The sequence below is a fragment of the Primulina huaijiensis genome, chromosome 1, assembly GCF_012295235.1.
Source record: "Primulina huaijiensis isolate GDHJ02 chromosome 1, ASM1229523v2, whole genome shotgun sequence".
NCBI lineage: Eukaryota > Viridiplantae > Streptophyta > Magnoliopsida > Lamiales > Gesneriaceae > Primulina > Primulina huaijiensis.
The window spans coordinates 26,213,853-26,234,059 of NC_133306.1; the positions used below are offsets into that span (position 1 = coordinate 26,213,853).

The 20,207-nt window shown below is 35.3% G+C and overlaps 3 protein-coding genes across 3 annotated transcripts; 2 read left to right on the forward strand and 1 right to left on the reverse strand.

Moving 5' to 3' along the window:
- Nucleotides 1-691: 691 nt before the first annotated feature.
- On the reverse strand, nt 692-2,462 carry LOC140989869 (probable inactive patatin-like protein 9). Its single transcript, XM_073459362.1, has 2 exons — nt 1,154-2,462; nt 692-1,055 (listed from the first exon to the last, which is right to left on the reverse strand). The coding sequence occupies exons 1-2, from the start codon at nt 2,081-2,083 to the stop codon at nt 858-860; spliced, it is 1,128 nt and encodes a 375-aa protein (XP_073315463.1). The 5' UTR covers nt 2,084-2,462; the 3' UTR covers nt 692-857.
- Nucleotides 2,463-10,481: 8,019 nt separating this feature from the next.
- LOC140972997 (ribosome-recycling factor, chloroplastic-like) lies at nt 10,482-16,133 on the forward strand. Its single transcript, XM_073435508.1, has 8 exons — nt 10,482-10,601; nt 11,330-11,427; nt 11,622-11,733; nt 11,917-11,958; nt 12,036-12,092; nt 12,159-12,181; nt 13,430-13,506; nt 16,066-16,133. The coding sequence occupies exons 1-8, from the start codon at nt 10,482-10,484 to the stop codon at nt 16,131-16,133; spliced, it is 597 nt and encodes a 198-aa protein (XP_073291609.1).
- Nucleotides 15,804-20,206, forward strand: LOC140973005 (protein TIME FOR COFFEE-like; the record flags this gene model as incomplete). Its single annotated transcript, XM_073435520.1, has 12 exons — nt 15,804-16,264; nt 16,366-16,716; nt 16,834-16,988; nt 17,074-17,266; nt 17,362-17,683; nt 17,796-17,856; nt 17,946-18,035; nt 18,196-18,340; nt 18,436-18,502; nt 18,584-18,650; nt 18,739-19,098; nt 19,190-20,206. Coding segments are annotated over exons 1-12 (2,925 nt in total), but the record flags the coding sequence as incomplete, so codon positions are not given.
- Nucleotide 20,207: the final 1 nt, after the last annotated feature.

Genomic DNA, 20,207 nt, shown 5'->3' on the forward strand with positions numbered 1-20,207 from the left:
GCAAAAATATCTTTTAGATTTAAATATAATTTATATCAAATTATATATATATATATATGCACATATGGATTTACGATATATATGGACCTAAATTTTATTTTGACTCTTAGTCAGAATATAAATATTTTTACGTTATAATAATTGGATTTCCCGATAGCGTATTAGCTAGAGTGAACAACAAAAACTGGAATTAATTTGAAAATAAGTTTGCCTTAAGTTCAATGAAACGTACACCACTTCTCAATTAAAATGTGGACAAAAACGAGTCGGTCTCACGGGTTGTATTTTGTGATACAGATCTCTTAATTGGGTCATCCATAAAAAAATATTACTTTTTATGCTAAGAATATTACTTTTTTATTGTGAATATCGGTGTGATTGACCCGTTTCACAGATAAAGATTCGTGAGACCGTCTCATAAAAGACCTACTATAAAATGTCAAATGACAAAATCTATACGCAAGAATTTAGCGATAAATTGTTAGATCTATGTCACGAGAAGTTAGAAAAAAAAAACCATACAAACGTTTTTGTCATAAATTTGAAATTTATTAGAGTTATTAGTTGTTCAAGTCCAAAGCCTCAACATCCCTTAAATAAAATTTATTACANATGTACAATCTAGCGAGTAGACCATGTATAGAATATGATGGATTTTGAAGCGTATCTAGTATAGGGACAATAACGCAAATATAGAAAAGTTGATAAATAAATTAATGAGAGGTACTAAAATACAAATATATAGCATAGTCAACAACGGACAGTAAGGACATAGTTAACGACAGTAAAACCTCTAACTCACATTGTACCTAATAACAAAAACAACACAACAAAGGACAAATCAACAAATCACGGCGCTAACGGCCGTTAACCAGTGGACTAACGGCCGTCTCCTTGCACGGGCTCGGCGGCAGGCTACTCTTTCCAGACACCACTAGCCGCTGCACAAACCCGCCGATTCTCTGACCGTTTGTCTCCGGCAGCAGACGTTTCCCGCCGAAAGGGAGCGCCTCCACCCCTCTCTCCGCCAGAACCGCCTCCCCGACGCCGTTGGCCTGTCATAAGAGAACCCGTTTCTCGTTTTAGTTAGTACTTTTCGATTATGTTGTTGGGTAGTCGAGGGAGTGTGTTTAGTAACGATTGAAGTACGTACCTGGATTCTGACGTAATCATTGGGATTCCAGCAGAACGCGTGGCCGAGGATTTGATCGATGGTTTCGGAGACGCCATCGAGGGCAATGCCGATGACTGCGCCGGTGGAGCAATCTCCACCGCGGGTGAGCTTCATTTTGGCGGGGCTGGTCAATGGGCCGTTGCCGATGGAGAGGACCAAGAGATCGTCGACGCCTGTCACTGATGGGAAGTCTCTCTTGTTGTGTAAAACGTGAGTCACCGCGGCGGCGGTGGGGTTGTTCATCACGATCCCGCCGTCCACAGCGAGGCAGGAGGTCTTTCCGTCGATGGAGGAGAGCTTGAACGGCTTGAAAAACGAGGGAGTGGCGGAGGTGGCGCGAATGACTTTCCACAGCTCGAAGTCAAAACTCGCCGACTCCGTTGCGTCTGCTCGAGAGAAAACGAACGGCGCCGCGCTGTTGAGGTCGAAACATGGCACAATCAGCGGCTTGCATGTGTCTTTCAAAGTCACAATCTTGCCATCATCTCTTCTGAATGCCTCTTTCAACACATTATCCATGCTCTTTCCAGAAAACCTCGTCCGACGGCGGAAAATGCCACCGCCAGCGGCTCTGAACAGCTCCGCCTCATTCTCCTCAACAAACTTAGCGGCGCCTCCGGCAGAGAAAAGAGGACGGCCAGCGCCATCGTCGGCGACCAGCATTGCGGCAACGAGAGCACCGATCCCAGTGCCAGCCACCATATCGAAAAAATCAGCGATTGCGGCAGTAGAATCTCCGGTTCTCGCTCGGATCTGGTCCTCCAGATGGACCAACGCAGCACAGCAGACAATGGCGGTGGTTCCGCCGCCGTCAATGCTCAAAACCCTCGTCTTCTTCCCTTCACAGTGGTACAACCACTTCTGCTCAAGCTTAGAAAAAATCTCCAACGTCACCTTGCTCAACTCCATACGATCAATACACAACTACACCGACAAATTCACAGAAACCCAACAAAATCACAGCTAAAAAGCAAATCGAAGCAGTATAGAATTTATCAACGATAATGTGGGTAAGTACTTGATGAACTTTCGAAGATTAGCACGATAAAGATCAGTAGATTACAGAGCGAGCTATAGGTACAGCTAAAGCTACTGAGGATCTCTGGGGAACAAATCCGTGAAAAAGCGAAAGATCACGCTTTACTACTGAAGAACTTTAATGGCGTAAGAATCACTAATGACTATTTCTTCCACAATACATATAAATACACACAGAGCGAGTGTGCAAGTTCAAGAAATCGAAGACTGAAGAGTGATGAAATGTGGAAGTATGGCTGAAGGAAAATTAAATGCAGTGTCTACATATATATAAACGATAGAATAAACATTTATTTATTAATCAATAAAAATATTTAATGGATTTTCTCATGTCTTAGTATTTAAGAATGGTGATTGGTGGGAGTGGAAGTACTCTAGCATTACGGTGTGGTGCGTTGTGCTTAATATTTGCCTTTATAAATTTTTTCCACTCTTTTTTGTTATTCACAAGGTTATAAAAATCGCGAAGAGCGGATGTCGAGCTCCAAGCTTTTCAAGCTTAAGCGAGATTAGCACAAGTTTAAGTGTAAAAAAACGTTTTTTATCTTTAGTGTAATTGTACTTATCTCAAACCAATAAATAGATAAAATAATACATAAATATGATAAATTTAAGTATGATGCATTAATTCTCATATTTATAGAAACATAAAAATCTCAAAATTACAATCTTCATTTGTTTTTCCAACTAGACCACATTAAAAATGTTAAATATTTGTCAAATCATTATCAGACACGCTTAATCATAATTAAAATTAAAAAATAAACATCTAAATTATAAACCTAATTTATTATTTTAAAATAAAAAGACATCTTTCAAAATAAAAAAATTAAAAAATAAATAGATGTGATTAATTGTGCTTAAATACGCTTAATTAAATATTTTAATTACGCTTAATTCGGTCAAACTATAATTTGACCGTTTTTTTCCGCTTTCTCCGAAGCGAGGCGTTTTTGCCGAGCTTCAAACTTAAGCGCGCTTAAGCGGACTTTTTAGAACACTAGTTATTCAATTAATTATACGCGTTTTGACTGGTTTTTACAGCTTCCAAATTAACTTACTGTAAATTTGCAAAATTGATAAATTTGAAATATTATTATTATTATTATTATTATTATTATTATTATTATATCGTTTGACATCTCTCGACAAGACAAAATATCTGATGATTAGAACAAAATATAGAGATATTATAGTATATAAATGTTTATAGGCAAATATTTGTGTGAGACGGTCTTACGTATCGTATTTTGTGAGACGAATCTTTTATTTGGATCATTCATGAAAAAATATTACTTTTTATGCTAAGAGACCGTCTCATAAAAGACCTATTCATGTTTATATTGATATCTTTCATTAACGTTTGTTGACTTGATAATCTGAGAGATTTTGTTATTTAACTACCAACTTTCATTAACATTTTATGATGAAGACGAATGTTAAATTCAAGTAAAAAACTGACAAATATACACAAACATTTAATGATAAAAAGCGTAAATAGTTCGTGGTAGTGTTGATGCTACCTGTGGGGGCAGTGCCCCACAAGATCTGAGCCATTGATTTTACATGGTGATTAAATCTGGGCCTTTGATTACCTCATGAGATGTATGTGTGATTAAATCTGGGTCTTTGATCACCTTATGGGGCAGTGCCCCACAAGGTGGGGTGAAATTTTCCCGCGTATAGAATCAGTGAGTGAATATTTAGTGTTTGTGCTGGTCGTGCGTGGAAATTTTATTTATTGTGGTTCAGTGTTAGAATAAAGCAACACATTACAAAGGTATTAAATGAAGAACTATTGTGAATTTATAGAAATAAATATTAGGAGGATGTTGTATAAATTGTATTAATATATGTGGGTACGGTATTCAATTCCCAATTCTTCTCTTGCAAGATTTAATCTCAAGCTATTTTTTAGTATATAATTTAATCATTCTTTCTTATTGTAATTGTGATATTTATGAAATATTTCTCAATCATTTGATTTAATAAAATTTCAACTAAATTTATTCTTTGAAATATATAATTAAATTTTTTATTATATGTTAGTTTCTAATTTGATATGCTTTATATTTGATTTTCATATTTTCTAATTTTTAGAATATAGTCTTTTCACTAAAAACAACTTCAGAACCAAATAATATAGCTTAACCAAATTAAGGGTTGCGATAGTGTAAGGCCCTGCAACCGCGGCCCAATCGAGAAATGTTCAAACTTCAGAAATATTTGTCCTAATGTTACGAGAAATGAAAAATAAATAATCTAATTTTATTACAATTATATTTTTATCTCAAACAATGAAATAATAGATGAAATAACTTACTTATTTACATATTAGTTACAAAAAATAGAATGAATTTCAAATGTCTTTATTATAACGAAATAATAGATGAAATAACTTACTTATTTACATATTAGTTAAAAAAAAATAGAATGAATTTCAAAAATCTTTATTATAAGATAAACTTGAAATTCATCATAATAATTAATATAAAATCATATATAAACATGAAGGAGTATATTTGAAGTTTATGATATTACTTCTCTAAAACCACGAAAAAATACATTTGAATATATTTTTAAATCTCTCTTTTCGCCATATTACATGGCAACAAATATCGTACATCTCAATTTATAAATGTTGATTAGAATAAAGACTAGGAAACCTCTTACATTGTAATAACATCACGAATCCTCGAACCATTAACGCGGTCGTGCTCTATCGTTCCGAATCTAAGTTTGTGTTTATGAGATCAACATCTCATGGAAAAGAAGACCTCGCATGATAGAGAAGAGCTCGCAAATATAGCCCGAATGACTGCCTAGCTTTCTACAACGAATTTAGACTTCGAAACAATATTAATTTGTGTGTGAGGCATGCAGGCAAGTCATTCTTGGCTATTTAACTAAAGCTCTCATCTTTCATGTAAGGTTTCTCTTCCTTGTGCATATTATGGTACGAGGATATATGTTTTCTATTTGGCAAGTATTTATAGCCAAGTTACCTTAGCCAAATTATATACCTCATCCATAACTTATGCATGATAAGGTTATAATTACGACCCTTGTAAGGAATATATTCGTTTGACCTCCTAGGGATCTTGTGTGTGTGTGTGTGTGTGTGTGTTTTTTTTTTTAATTTTTTTGTAAATCAACATCTTAGATTTCCTTTCTACTCAACAAATTTATTTATTTTGGATTCGATGTATATGTTTTGAATTGTGTGTGTGAAATAAGAAAGGAAAACCCAATTTAGATTCGATCATTCGAAGATTGTGATTGATAAAATAAATCTGATATTGTGGAGATGGAATGTCAACTATTATATTTTAGATCTCAAGGAACAAAGCACGACTTGAAACCGACAGAGGTGAAAGGCAAAAATTCTCATTTTATTTTCGGATGAGAATAATTTTCCATGTGAATCTCGATCGAGAGGTTTAAACCTATTTCTCGAGTGATAAATCATACCAAAAGTCTAGATCCTGCTGTGCACAACATCGGATCCATTTTGGTCTAATAGCGTCAATCAAGCATTATAAATTTGTCATATATATGTATATAAATAGTTCTTCTTTAAAAAATTTGACACACATTTAGTAACTGTTTTGGTAGGTTTTGGTAACAATCCGTAACACTTGGAAAAAAAGATTAAATTTGGATGAAAAAATAAAAGGGAAAAAAATACTTTGACATAAAATGCCTTTTACCACATTAAAACTCCATTAAAAAATAGTATATATGTTTCTTGTGAGACGTTTTCACGGATCTTTATCCGTAAGGTAGATCAACTATGCCTACACTTACAATAATAAGTAATCTTTTTGGGATAAAAATTAATATTTTTTCATGGTTGACTCAAATAAGATATCCGTCTCACAAAATTTACTCATGAAAGCGTCTCAGAAAAGTTTTTTTTGTAAAGATAATTGAACCCACGTGAGAAAAAAATTAAGTAGATTCTTAGATCCAAAAAGAATTGTTTAATTATAAATTAAATTTTATAAATCACAAAATTTTGCCAAATTTGTTCTCCTTAATCGAAATTTATGATCTCGTTCTTGGCTTCATATATATGTGATCTGGGCCTTTTAGTGATGATTTTATTTTAATCAACTGAAATTTCTTTATTTAAATTTAATAGTCAAGAAAAATGACAGTACAAGTCAAACTAATTTAATTTAATTAATCGAGTATTATTTAAAATAAAATACGGGATAAATTAATTTATATAATTTTAAGTTGAATACTATGACATGATACAACTTAAACATTAATATGAACAACGATTATACGTTAGAAACGTTATTGAGTGATTGAGTGAAGTGGATAACTTGTTTCAATACTTCAACGAATTTAAAGGATATATTCCAAGTCTTTCCTTCGTGATTCAAATGAAAAAATTATTCTCACGCGAAAAAAAAAAAAAAAAATCGAGAATTTCGGCCTTTCACCTCCTTCTCTCATGTCAGTTTTCAAGTTGTTCTTTGTTCCTTGAGATTTAATAGTTGACATTCCATCTCCCCAAAACAAGTGGCTTGAAACGAAAATTCAGAAGACAATTCAATTTTTTTTTAAATAAAAAAACGTACCATTTGTATGTAAAATAGAGAAAAAAGATCTAAATTTTTGATTTCTTTTTAAAGATTCACTTTTCGAGTTCAAAAGAATATAAATATTCATACACGGGTTGCAATCTTATCATGCATAAGTTATGGATGAGGCATTTTGGCTAAGGTAGGGTCGATATTGTGCTCTTAATTTGGCTAAAAATGGTAATCAAATGGGAAAGATCCATGTATCCTCGTACCAAGGAAGAGAAACCTTACATGAAGATGAGAGTTTTAGACGTTTAAATAGCCAAGAATGGCTTTGCCTGCATTCCTAGGAAACAAATCGAGATGGTTTCAATTTGAAAATTGTCGAACGTTACGCAGGTCATTCTAGCTATGTTGACGAGCTTTTCTATATCATGTTAGGTTTTTTTTTTATTTCCATTCGATGTTATCCAGAACCCAAAAATAGATATGAAACAATGGAGCACGACAGTATGATGATGATCGAAGCTATGTTTGACTCTTATCCCGAATTCGTCTTCTTGATGTACTTCGACACTTAAACGAACTTTCAAGCAATAGGTATTTTTACTTCGAGATCCGAGTTAGAATTATAGATTTTCTCAACCAGCCAGCAACTAACCACTCAACAACCACAAAACATCCACATCCTAACATGAAGCACAATCCCACCGAGGGGATCATTAAAACAAATCCCACATGAGAAAAACCAACAATAGCCAAATTTTATTGCTACATATGATAGATTCTCCACTGGATGGGCTTGGTACCACCGGCCCATCAGTCGAGGCCTGAGGAGGCTGAATTGGGCCTCCAACTGGAACTCCAACATGCCCAATAGACTTGGGTACCCGGATATCGACTTTCTGTCCTGCCTGGCAGTGGCCCAGGAATCCACAGAAGAAGAAGTAATGGCCGGAGCTCCGTATGAAAAACGAGTCATTTCCGGTGGAGTAGGTGGCGATCGGAGCAGTAGCGTCGCACGAGTGGAAGTCCGAGCGGCTCACTTGAACCACATTGTGATACTGTGGGTCGAATTTGAAAACTACACACAGATTTATGTTTTTACAATCGCATCATGAATAAGATTAAACTTCATATAATCAAACCCACGGGCATATGGGACAATGGCGGATTGAAATTAGAAAGCATACATCAGAAGGAAGTGAGCATGCATGATTAGTACTAATCCCAAGCTGTTTTAATTGTTTCAATAATACGGGCATATGTGTAAATTCGAGAAGGCTCAGTGAGAAAACGTAGAACCGGCCACCCCTTTCGAAGAATTCGAGTTTTTCAACAGAAAATTTTGTGAAGTTAAATCAAGAATTTACTCAGCTAGAGAAATCAACTTACGAAGTGTATCATTAACTTGGAACGTCTTGGAAGAAGCCCATTTGCCGTAATCAACATTGCCGGCGACAGACCATCCTGCAGATTCACCCACCTGGTACACAGTAGCGCCCATTGTGAATCCCGAGAAAGCCATGAAAATCAAGAGGAACCCTTCATTTTTCGCCAGGCCCATGGCTGCACAGCGGCGAAATTCTGGGGAGACGAAGGAATCTGCGGGGGTTTACAGCTTGCTCGCGAGGTGAGTAGAAGCAGTTGAACGCAGAAAGAAGAAGAAGATCCTGTTATATAACTGAATTTGCAGGGGGTTGGTAGCTTTGTTCGGTGAAAAAAGCCAAAGAATGAACGTACTTAATCACAAATGTTTCGTGAATAGGGTTGGTAGCCATTTGAAATATTCTGGCGTTTCTTTGCATGTCTATTATTTGGAATAAAGGCCAAAATAAATATGCAATTAATCACGTCCAATGGCTTGAACAAAAAATATGGCTATGTCTGGATTAGAATTTTAAATTTTAAAATCTTTTAATATTTTAAATTGATCTATTCGGTCTAATTATCATATTATTCTAAAATTATATAAAATTTACATATAAATTTTTTTTAAAAAAAATTGGNAGACGTTTAAATAGCCAAGAATGGCTTTGCCTGCATTCCTAGGAAACAAATCGAGATGGTTTCAATTTGAAAATTGTCGAACGTTACGCAGGTCATTCTAGCTATGTTGACGAGCTTTTCTATATCATGTTAGGTTTTTTTTTTATTTCCATTCGATGTTATCCAGAACCCAAAAATAGATATGAAACAATGGAGCACGACAGTATGATGATGATCGAAGCTATGTTTGACTCTTATCCCGAATTCGTCTTCTTGATGTACTTCGACACTTAAACGAACTTTCAAGCAATAGGTATTTTTACTTCGAGATCCGAGTTAGAATTATAGATTTTCTCAACGAGCCAGCAACTAACCACTCAACAACCACAAAACATCCACATCCTAACATGAAGCACAATCCCACCGAGGGGATCATTAAAACAAATCCCACATGAGAAAAACCAACAATAGCCAAATTTTATTGCTACATATGATAGATTCTCCACTGGATGGGCTTGGTACCACCGGCCCATCAGTCGAGGCCTGAGGAGGCTGAATTGGGCCTCCAACTGGAACTCCAACATGCCCAATAGACTTGGGTACCCGGATATCGACTTTCTGTCCTGCCTGGCAGTGGCCCAGGAATCCACAGAAGAAGAAGTAATGGCCGGAGCTCCGTATGAAAAACGAGTCATTTCCGGTGGAGTAGGTGGCGATCGGAGCAGTAGCGTCGCACGAGTGGAAGTCCGAGCGGCTCACTTGAACCACATTGTGATACTGTGGGTCGAATTTGAAAACTACACACAGATTTATGTTTTTACAATCGCATCATGAATAAGATTAAACTTCATATAATCAAACCCACGGGCATATGGGACAATGGCGGATTGAAATTAGAAAGCATACATCAGAAGGAAGTGAGCATGCATGATTAGTACTAATCCCAAGCTGTTTTAATTGTTTCAATAATACGGGCATATGTGTAAATTCGAGAAGGCTCAGTGAGAAAACGTAGAACCGGCCACCCCTTTCGAAGAATTCGAGTTTTTCAACAGAAAATTTTGTGAAGTTAAATCAAGAATTTACTCAGCTAGAGAAATCAACTTACGAAGTGTATCATTAACTTGGAACGTCTTGGAAGAAGCCCATTTGCCGTAATCAACATTGCCGGCGACAGACCATCCTGCAGATTCACCCACCTGGTACACAGTAGCGCCCATTGTGAATCCCGAGAAAGCCATGAAAATCAAGAGGAACCCTTCATTTTTCGCCAGGCCCATGGCTGCACAGCGGCGAAATTCTGGGGAGACGAAGGAATCTGCGGGGGTTTACAGCTTGCTCGCGAGGTGAGTAGAAGCAGTTGAACGCAGAAAGAAGAAGAAGATCCTGTTATATAACTGAATTTGCAGGGGGTTGGTAGCTTTGTTCGGTGAAAAAAGCCAAAGAATGAACGTACTTAATCACAAATGTTTCGTGAATAGGGTTGGTAGCCATTTGAAATATTCTGGCGTTTCTTTGCATGTCTATTATTTGGAATAAAGGCCAAAATAAATATGCAATTAATCACGTCCAATGGCTTGAACAAAAAATATGGCTATGTCTGGATTAGAATTTTAAATTTTAAAATCTTTTAATATTTTAAATTGATCTATTCGGTCTAATTATCATATTATTCTAAAATTATATAAAATTTACATATAAATTTTTTTTAAAAAAAATTGGCCACCCGGGCTTACACAACCATGTGGCTCCGCCACTGGTTTTCAGAAAGAAAGAATGGGAAAAACTTTGAAAATGTGAGGTTCAGTTTCAGTTCCATAAGAACGGGCAGAGCCAGCCCAGCAATGCTAGATAAAGTGGAGGTACTTTTTTTTTCTCATGAGATTATTTGCTCAGCATATCTGATCTGTGTTCTTGTATCATATTTGTTGATGCTGTGTATGCCGCGTTTACCTTTATGCAGAAATATGGAGTTTGGGTTGTCTTTTGGTACTTTATATTGTATGAACTGAGTTCTTTAATGTCTTCGGTGTCTTATTTTGCCACAGCATGAGCATAATCTTATGCTACTTGTGCTTAGCAGCTTCCCGATCCTATATATTTATCAGTAGTAGTTTTATGAAGTATACGTGGCTTTCTTGTTAATGATGTTCTCTCCAAATTTCGCTGCTGAAAATTTAATAAATATTGGAAATAAGAACAAGTCATAGACTTTGAAGCATATGTATAACTGAGAGTTTCCGAGGGTTACGGACATTTGTTGATCTTTTTCCTGCCTTATGCATCAAAGGACACTTGGTGGAAAAAATGAGACAAGTTGTACTAATAGACGTTATAGACCATATAGATGGTTACTTTTCCCTCAATATGATCTTTTCTTGAAGGTTTGGATTATCATAATCACCTTTACGTTGTACTGCTCCAAATACCATCATGCCACTTTTTTCCTCCTATTTCTTCAGGCATTGTTTATGTTTTCTTGAAAATTAGTTTATCTAGTGTTTGCAATCTTGTACTTTTGACATCTTAAAATAGAAAATTGAATTTCTTGACAGAATATTATTTGTCTTATGATCCTTCATCTTTCTAGGTCGAGTATTATGGAACGCCTGTCTCCCTCAAGAGTATAGCTCAGATCAGTACACCGAATTCAAGTTCTCTCATGGTGCAGCCATATGACAAATCCTGGTATATCTTGGTGCTGTATTTGAGTCCAAATTGCAAGAGTTTTTGCACATTTCTTAATCCATCTTATTTATTTGTTATCAAGATAATTCGCTCTGGACGAGCTATGCAAATAAGCTAGGTAGCTTTGAAATTGTGATATGATTTGTTTCAACTCTCCAATCAGATCCATCAACTTTGATTCAGATTGTTTTCAGTCTGAAGGAAATAGAGAAGACAATTGTCAGTTCTCATCTTGGATTGACTCCAAATAACGACGGAGAAGTTATAAGATTGACACTACCACAGCTGACGGCTGAGAGTACAAAGGTATCGGGAAATTTTGCATTACAGTGTTTGTATGGCCTTGTTAAACAAACCGCTTTTTTCATTTACCCAAGGCCTGTTTGAATGTGCCATATGTAGAATTGAATAGTTGCATAGCTTTTCTGAGAAATTATGAGTTGAGTTGTCTTTTACATTTAAATATGGGTCTTCGTTGATCTGTTCCAGGAATTGTTGAAAGTTGTGGCCGAACAGGCTGAAGAAGGAAAGGTTACTATCCACATCTCTGTGTATCTCGTACAAAACATGTTAAATTTTTCTTTATAAGTTAATATTTATGCTTGTAGGTTGCTATTAGGAATATAAGAAGAGATGCCATCAAATCCTATGAAAAACTTGAAAAGGTCTGAAAATTGTTGTCGCCTCGTTTAATTACCATGTCTATATTCATTCTTACTGAAATCTCGCAGGATAAAAAACTCTCCGAGGACAATGTAAAGGAGACTATTAGATATATAACCTTCTTTCCCATTTTCTTTTGATTTTTGACCTTCTTTAACTTAATCTTTGATAATTAACCTTCAATTGAAAATCTAATCCTAATTTTTCCAAATTTGCCCTGTCCTTCTAAAGCCCAACTAACCTAACCCAAAATCCTAATTTTTTCACCCTTCCCACCGTACTCCATCAATCGTACTTTCGTATCTTCCTACAATATTTAATCGTTCTCCTCTGTATTCAAAAAAATTTTGTTATCAAAATCCTTCTTTATAAGTTATACTCTAAATCATGTTCATCTTTTCTTCTACTTCTTGTTTCCGCAACATCGACGCCTCGCTTTTATGTCTCTACTATGTATTGTATTTGGCAATCTATTTTCCAGCCATAATTTTATTCATTAACCACATGAAGCGAAAACACATAAGTTTTTAAAAGAAAAGAGATTAAACATTCATAAATGATAATGCATGGATTTAAGAATTTGGATACAAGAGACAAATTAAAGTAAATAATTGAAATCGATATAATTCCCTTTAAATGAATAATTCTTAACACATGCATACATGGGTAGACTCAATTTTGATAATGATGTTAAAGTTCGTAAAGGCATAACAAAGATAATATTTTTATTCTGGATGTGGCTGGTTATTTTTAGGATTTTTGTCACATTTTTTTGAGTTAGAAAAAGATATTTATTATAATTGAATCTCAGACTCGAAACCTAGTCTCCAACTTGGGGGTGGTAAGTTTTGATATAGATTATTGTTTACTGATGAATTTTAAATATTATGATGCAGTAAGTATTGACATTGTCCTTTTATTTGAAATGCATAGTCTACGCTGAGAAATATTGAATGCATAACTCAAGACGAGACATTTTTGTTTTTGTGTATATTTTTTCAAAGTAATTAAATAAATTAATAATCAATTATTCATTGAAAAAAGAAAGAAACAGACCTCACGTCTGTAATAAAGAAGAAAATGTACATATTAGTCTACAATGTTGTGTTATTGGTGAATGGTTGGGAAGGCTGCAGTGTTAGAGAAAATCGGAATTTTTGTTTCTATGAAAAAATGATATTTGTTGAAAATTTATGATTTAGATGAATTTGGAGATATATGGTTAAAGAAAAGTGGTTTTAAAAGGGTAAAATAATAAAACATAAATGAATTAAAATGAGGATGTTATATTTCAAATCAGGAGTGAAATGGAGGTTAATTAATTACTTCTTCCCCAATGTGTAAAGGACCTGTCCGGCGATATGCAGGTACCTAGATTAGTTGATTTTCGTCCCAAATTTCTCACGTCTTTCAGGAGTTGCTTACAATATAACAAAGTTTTGATCTCTACATTTGGTCATCTTTATTTTCGGTCATGCCCATGTTCTTGATTATACAAATGAAGCCCCGAAGAATCATTGGGCAACGGTGTATAATTGTAAATCCTTTTGTGCTAATAATATAATGCTGTTAGTATCATTTATTTGTTTTCTTACGTTTAACTAGTTAATACATATGATTTTAGATCCACCACGACGATATCCTTCATAATTTATAATCGATTTCCCAAGTTATTTACCAAACTCAAATTAAAGATTACACACAGGAATTGCAATATATTATATCCGAATTATTATATTTTGTGTCAATGATGTTGCTATCCCACTCAAAATTTATACTCACATTACCAAGTTATGTACCTAATGTAAAAGATATTATACTGATATAACGATATATTATTTTTATCGGAATTTTCATATTTTGTGTCAATATCAGATTCACAATTAAATACCCAATATAAAATGGAGTTAGAACCTTGGTGCAGTCTCCTTTGGTTTCTTACCCAAGAGAAGTCAAGTGTGTTTCGAGAAATAAAAATAACAGTCTTCAAAATTCATAAGGTATAACGACCCAATTTTTTATTTTTTTTTATAAAAAAAGTAAGAAAATTTACCTTGTACACCAAATTCAATATCAAAAAAAAAAAAAAAAAATCATAGCAGACACAGTCCAAGAAATTTCACTAATTCAATGTTTTCATAAACTAATATATAAATTTTCAATTGAATAAAGTAATAATGCTAAACATGAGCAGTGAACTCGGAAAAACATACCATACTTACCAGCATATTTATTCATACATCGGAAAAAATAACCATCTTTTAGGTTATAGCAATCCCATTTTCAAATAATTCTTATTTCAAATCAAAAACTTTCTAATAAATATTTTAAAAAAAAAAACTCAAAAATATTATAATCAATTGTGTTTACTAATCATCATTCTCCACTTTAACATCCTTCAACTACTTCCCAACGAACCCACACTTAAACTACGATACATGATTAGATCTCCATTGAATTACTATTCGAAAAATTGACAGTCACGTGCCAAACATTATGCTAGTATATTTTATATACATATAATTACATCTTATCAACATTAATCTGCAAATTTATTTAAATTTACTTCAAAGAGTGCAAAAAAAAAAAAAAAAAAAAAAGTAGTAGTAGACGATAACAAAAAAGAGTAACATAATTAATCCCGTGAGGACATTTCGTTTGTCCCGATTGGTGTATGAATGAATTTGTCCTTTAATGTTTAGGGCATCCATTACATCGACTCAGTCTTGAACTATATCTCAATCTCAATAATTAAATATGGATAAGTACTTTAGTGAAATCAGATTTTATGTCTTTATTCCGTAAATCAGTCTTTAAAATTTTTTTAATTAATATATCACGATTTAATAAAAAGCAATATATACTCTTATAGTATATTCCTAGGCAGTCAAATGAGAACATACAGCTCAAGATGTATAATATATAGATTCATTAGATTTATGAATATAATTGTAAATATTATATAATATAAATCTGTGTGATGAATCTTACGAGATCAATAATAATTAATAAATAAATAAAAATTGTAATAATATCCCTATTGATAAATGGAATTAACTTGACTGTTAGGTTTTGTAATTATCACAATCGAAATGAGAATCATATTTGATCATGTCAATATTTAATCGAGTAATGTCATTAAATTGATTAAATGTACTTTTATTGGGGAAATCGTATTTTGTAAACCTATACAAAAAGTCAAAATGAACATCAACCCTCATACGTAAAACCAACTATATTAATCGTTTAAAATTATATATATGTTTTTAAATCAAAATATATTTGTCTCATTTACTTTCATTTTCATAGAATTTACATTTTATATTGTAAAAAATGTATGATTTGAAAAATACTATTTAGCAAAGGGTTTGTGTTAATTTTCTTTTCTAATATGATTATTATTAGGATAAAAGTCAATTAAATTGATTTTGACTTTTATGCAAGTCATTTTAAAAATCATATTATGTTTGAAGTGTTTGAATCTTCTGCCAGCTGCTTTATTTAAAAAACTCCAATATAAACATTATTATTAATTATTAAATGTAAAAGACAAGAGAAAAGAGCGCACAATTAAGTACAGGATTGTAAAATAATATATTGTCGTATATATCGCAGATTTAATAAATATCAGATAGTAAATGAACCACGTGGCATAAACTGCCACGTAGTCATGAGATGATCGTGACCGTCAGACGAAGATTAGATCCAAGGGTGAATATGAGGTGAAGAGGGAGATGGAGAAATCGATGCGGTTCATTTCATCTAGCTTTATGCAGTAGGTTTCGCGTGAGAGTTAAATATGACAAAGGAAACAGATTAGATAAAGACTTGAGAGAGAGAGTGTGTGAGAGTGTGAGAGAAAAGTGAAGAAGAGAAAGAGCACTCAAAGGAAGGAGAGAGAGGATAGAGATTTTGCAAAGTGGAGATTTTCCGCGAATTCTGTTTCGTTTCTGATTCTCCGACTGTTTTTAGCAGATTTCGGTGTATCGGTTTTCTCTGTTTTTGTTCATTTTTGGCTGGTGAGATGGCTTGAAATCGAGTGAATTATGTGATTGTTGGGAGGAAATTGGCTGTGTAATGGAGAGGAGCAGAGATTTGAGGATTTCGACTACTTCTGCCGCCAACGGTTTGTCGAGGAGGCGACAGAGAGTCACCTCTCTGAAAGATTCAGCTGGTTGGGAGAAATTCTTTTGAAATCTCTGTATTTCGATTGTTGTTTTCTTTAGTTATTTTCGATATTCTGTTATTTGATTCTTTTTTTTTTTTACTCAAAAGAGGAAAGGGAGATGAAATTTCACGAAGATGTGAGGTTAGGAGATCGAGAACGGTTGCAGAAGAAGGATCGAGATCGGGAGTTTCCGAAGAGACGCAGAATTGAGAAGTACGCGACGCAGCAGAAGATTGGTGGTGAAGGTAACGAGATTACTGACGCGAGTGATGAGGACTACGTTGAAGACGAGGGAGATTCGAGAATTCATTGTCTTAGTAGATTGGCTCAGCCATCAGTGCAGTCTTCGTCTCTTTCGAATAAGCGACGAAACCTCCGTACTCTTTGGTCCTCCCCTGTGCTCAGAGCCTCCGTGGATGAGACGATCGGTGTTCTCATTCCTCGAAGAGCTCGCTCAAGTATGATGTTAAACATAAGTATTTTTAGGTCTTTGGTAGCTTTTTGGCTTTTAACTTTTTATTTTATCTTAATCTGTTTCTATTGATTATTTTGGTTGTCTTTGTTATTCTTTACAGCTTCAATAAAGAGGTTTCATGATTACCGTAATTCAAGCTGCGGGAAATTAGGTGAGGATTCGAGTCACCGGAGAATTTCATCTGCTCCGGCGAGTCACATTTGTGCTGGCGGCGCATCGTCACCGGCTTCCGATGCTTCTATGAGAAAGATGACGGTACTCTTTTATGTGGTTTTTTTTATAATTGTATATTAGTGAGGTTGCTTGACTGGGATTTCCTGTTTTCTGTATGGTTTTGCAGAAAACTGTAGAGCCAAGAGCACGTGCTTTAAAGAGTACAATCACTCCAAGGCCTTCTTCAGAGATTCAAGATGACATAGAGATCGAGGTCGTCGAAGCTCTGTTCGATCTTATGAAACAATCTCAATCTCTATCTCAGTCTTCCAAGAACGAAGAAAAATTTGGTAAAGATAGCGTAAACGCTGCTGATGAAGGTCGATCGTGGTTCTTTTTCCCTTGTGTGTTTAATCGAAAGTTTTTCGCAGTTTGTTTCTCCAAATGTCACTTCATAATTTGTGGTGGATTGCAGGGTTGACAAAGGGTGGAAAAGATGGGAATAAAACATTTTTATGTCGGTACGGGAAATTAATAAAAGTGGATCCTGAAACAGCTGTGGATGATTCAATGGAGGAAATTAAGAAAGACGAAGGAATTGAGAAAGAGAAATTTCCGTATGAGGAAATTAAGAAAGACGAAGGAATTGAGAAAGAGAAATTTCCATATGACTCAGCTCCACAGCGTGGAGATGGGTTTTTTAACATAGAAAAAGTGATGTCTCCAAAAGAAAGCGAATCGCCATCATGCGTTAAAGTAGATGCTTATGAAGTACAGGATCCGAATGTGACTAGAGCGTGAGCATTCCTCAATTTTCTTCTTTGTTTCTTACTTATCCTTGTATCTTTTACCATTATATGTAATCCATCTTCTCAGCAATTCTGATTATTTTTATGATGGAATTGGCAGGGACGATCCCGCGATTGTTGTTGAGACCAAGAAGAAAGCCAAGTTAGAGATTGATTTAATGGTGAGTACTGAGTTCAAAATACTTTTCTTGAAAAATAAATACTGAAATTATGAAGGAGAAAAAACTGGAGATAAATGTATTTTTGACAGGTTCCTCCACCTGTAACGTCATCAGCGGAAAAAGATGTTTTGGTTGATATGGCACTCTTTCCTAAATATAAGGCTTACGATGTTCACAAGGTGTGAAGATCTTTCATGCGTTTCATTTTTTTTCTAACCAGGATTTTTTAATTTATTTTTATTTATATATTTATATTTTATTATTATTATCACAATATTTTAAAATCATTATAGTTTTTTTTTTAATTTGACCGAGACTATTCCGCGTACTCTGATACAGAAGAGTGAAACAATTTCAAGGGATGGTCCCGTAGAGGCAATCAATCGCTTGCCGAAGCTTGATTTGGAAAAGCACTATGATAAATCAAGTGTCAGAGATGGTGGGAAACAACTGCTGCGGGTTCAGAAGGAGCAGAAAAATCAATGTAAGGCTTCTGATTTCTGAATAAGAATTTATTTGTACTTGGTCATTTCCATATCGGAGATATATTTTCGGCTAAACGGAACATTCTCTTCGCAGTGCAAACTTCCTCGTCACCTTTCCAAATTTCTCTCGGTGGATGGCCTAGTGATCTACGCCATCCAGGGTATGTTGCATATCTTTGAGAGGTTTTGTTAATTTATTTTTTACTCGATGCTGCTCGTTGCTCAGCCAGTTCTATATGCAGATATATGCAATCTCAGCAAGCAGTTTTGCCCATGGATGACAGTACCAGATTTCCTATTGCAATGCAGGTACTTTATACATGGGGATTTTAGAACTTATGTTTATGTATTTGTTTCAGTTTTTTGTTAACTTGCCAAATACATGGAAAATTTGCAGCCCCCAAAATTCACATTCTCACAGCCGCCTCCAAAGAAATGTGCAACTCAACAATACATTGCCCGCAGTATTCAACAACATCAGCAACTTATCACAAAGTCTTTGTTGTCTGGGCCTACTGGTGTCGCTACTTTATGTGGAACCATGCCATTAAACCCAAATACCATGCCACCGACGCAAAGGTTGATTCCTGGAAGCCCTGCAATCGGTGCGTGTCAGGGAAATCAGAATCTGGGTGCTATTACTGTGGGAAATGGAAAAGATAAAGGCTCTGAAGTTCCCTTGGCTTTGATTTCGTCAAAAAATAAAGAGCTAATGCTTCAACAGTCTTCACTCCATACTACAGCCAATAATTTTCCGGTTAGTCGTGTACTCTTTGCCTTTGAATCTTTAAATCACAATTACAGCTCTGATTTTTTGTGTTTCGTGTATTTTTCCTTGTGATTCGTAGCATAATCCTGCCTTTATCTTCCCACTTGGTAACCATCAAACGACGGTGATGGCACCCGCTAAATCCTCTGGACTGGCCCAATCTGCTTTTGCTAGTAGCAACATGTCTCTGCATTCTAAGTCAGCTGGGGGACCTTCTGTAAACTTGTCCTTACCTGGAGAAGAAGCTGTTACGAGCTTCAGTATTCCAAGCTTGGCTTCAAACGAAGTTGCTCCATATATGGCTGTGCTGCAAAACAATGGCTGTCAATTTCCTATTTCAACAAACATGGCTATGCCTCAGCTTAAAGGAGTGAATTCCCCTCCTTTGCCTTCATTCCACTCCTCTCTTTATTCATCTACAACGTTCAGTGTTTCTCAAAGTCAGAAGCTGTCGAGTACAAAAGTCGCTGACAATAATTATCGTAGTCTAGCAGCTGCACATTCAACACAGACAGAGAAGCAGCAATTCCCACCATCTCATTCGTCCAGCAAGTCTGCCCAAGAAATTGGAAGGAAAGGTAGTGCATTGTATACCGATACACAGCAAAGGTGTACTGAAAATAGATTTGAACTCATCCCTCAACCCTTTGCCGCATCGTTTGGATTAAATGCTTCATCATGTCCGCCCCTTAACTTCTCTTCCATGGCACAAAACTCTGCTATCTTCCCAGTGCTTCCTGACATGGCTTGGAATGGTTACCAGATGGCGAAACAGAAGAATTTTCAGACAACTGACGGGAAAAGTGCAATTGGTTCAGCAAAGATCGATGATGGATTAAAACGTATCATGGGAAAGTCAGAAACCCATGGTCGTAAAACTTCCAGCAACGATGTGTCTCCTGTTTCCATGATGGGAACTTCCATAGTTGATGGATTAGCTGTAAGTGTCAATTTTGTTCCTTCCGTTGCAAGTGGAAACCAACAGCCGTTCCCTTCATCCTCAATTGCTCAGGCATCTGGTGTATTACCGAACCTTCATCAGCATCAGCAGAAATCGATTCAACTCCAGAAGCATTATATGCAGCAAATGCAACAGA

Bases quoted from the DNA above. Each gene is read 5' to 3' on its own strand.
- LOC140989869 (XM_073459362.1), bottom strand. From the start codon at position 2,083: ATGGAGTTGAGCAAGGTGACGTTGGAGATTTTTTCTAAGCTTGAGCAG. The intron at 1,056-1,153 runs GTACGTACTTCA...CTCTTATGACAG, and splicing joins ATGATTACGTCAGAATCCAG to GCCAACGGCGTCGGGGAGGC.
- LOC140972997 (XM_073435508.1), top strand. From the start codon at position 10,482: ATGTGGCTCCGCCACTGGTTTTCAGAAAGAAAGAATGGGAAAAACTTT. The intron at 11,428-11,621 runs GTATATCTTGGT...GATTGTTTTCAG, and splicing joins CAGCCATATGACAAATCCTG to TCTGAAGGAAATAGAGAAGA. The intron at 11,734-11,916 runs GTATCGGGAAAT...GATCTGTTCCAG, and splicing joins TGACGGCTGAGAGTACAAAG to GAATTGTTGAAAGTTGTGGC.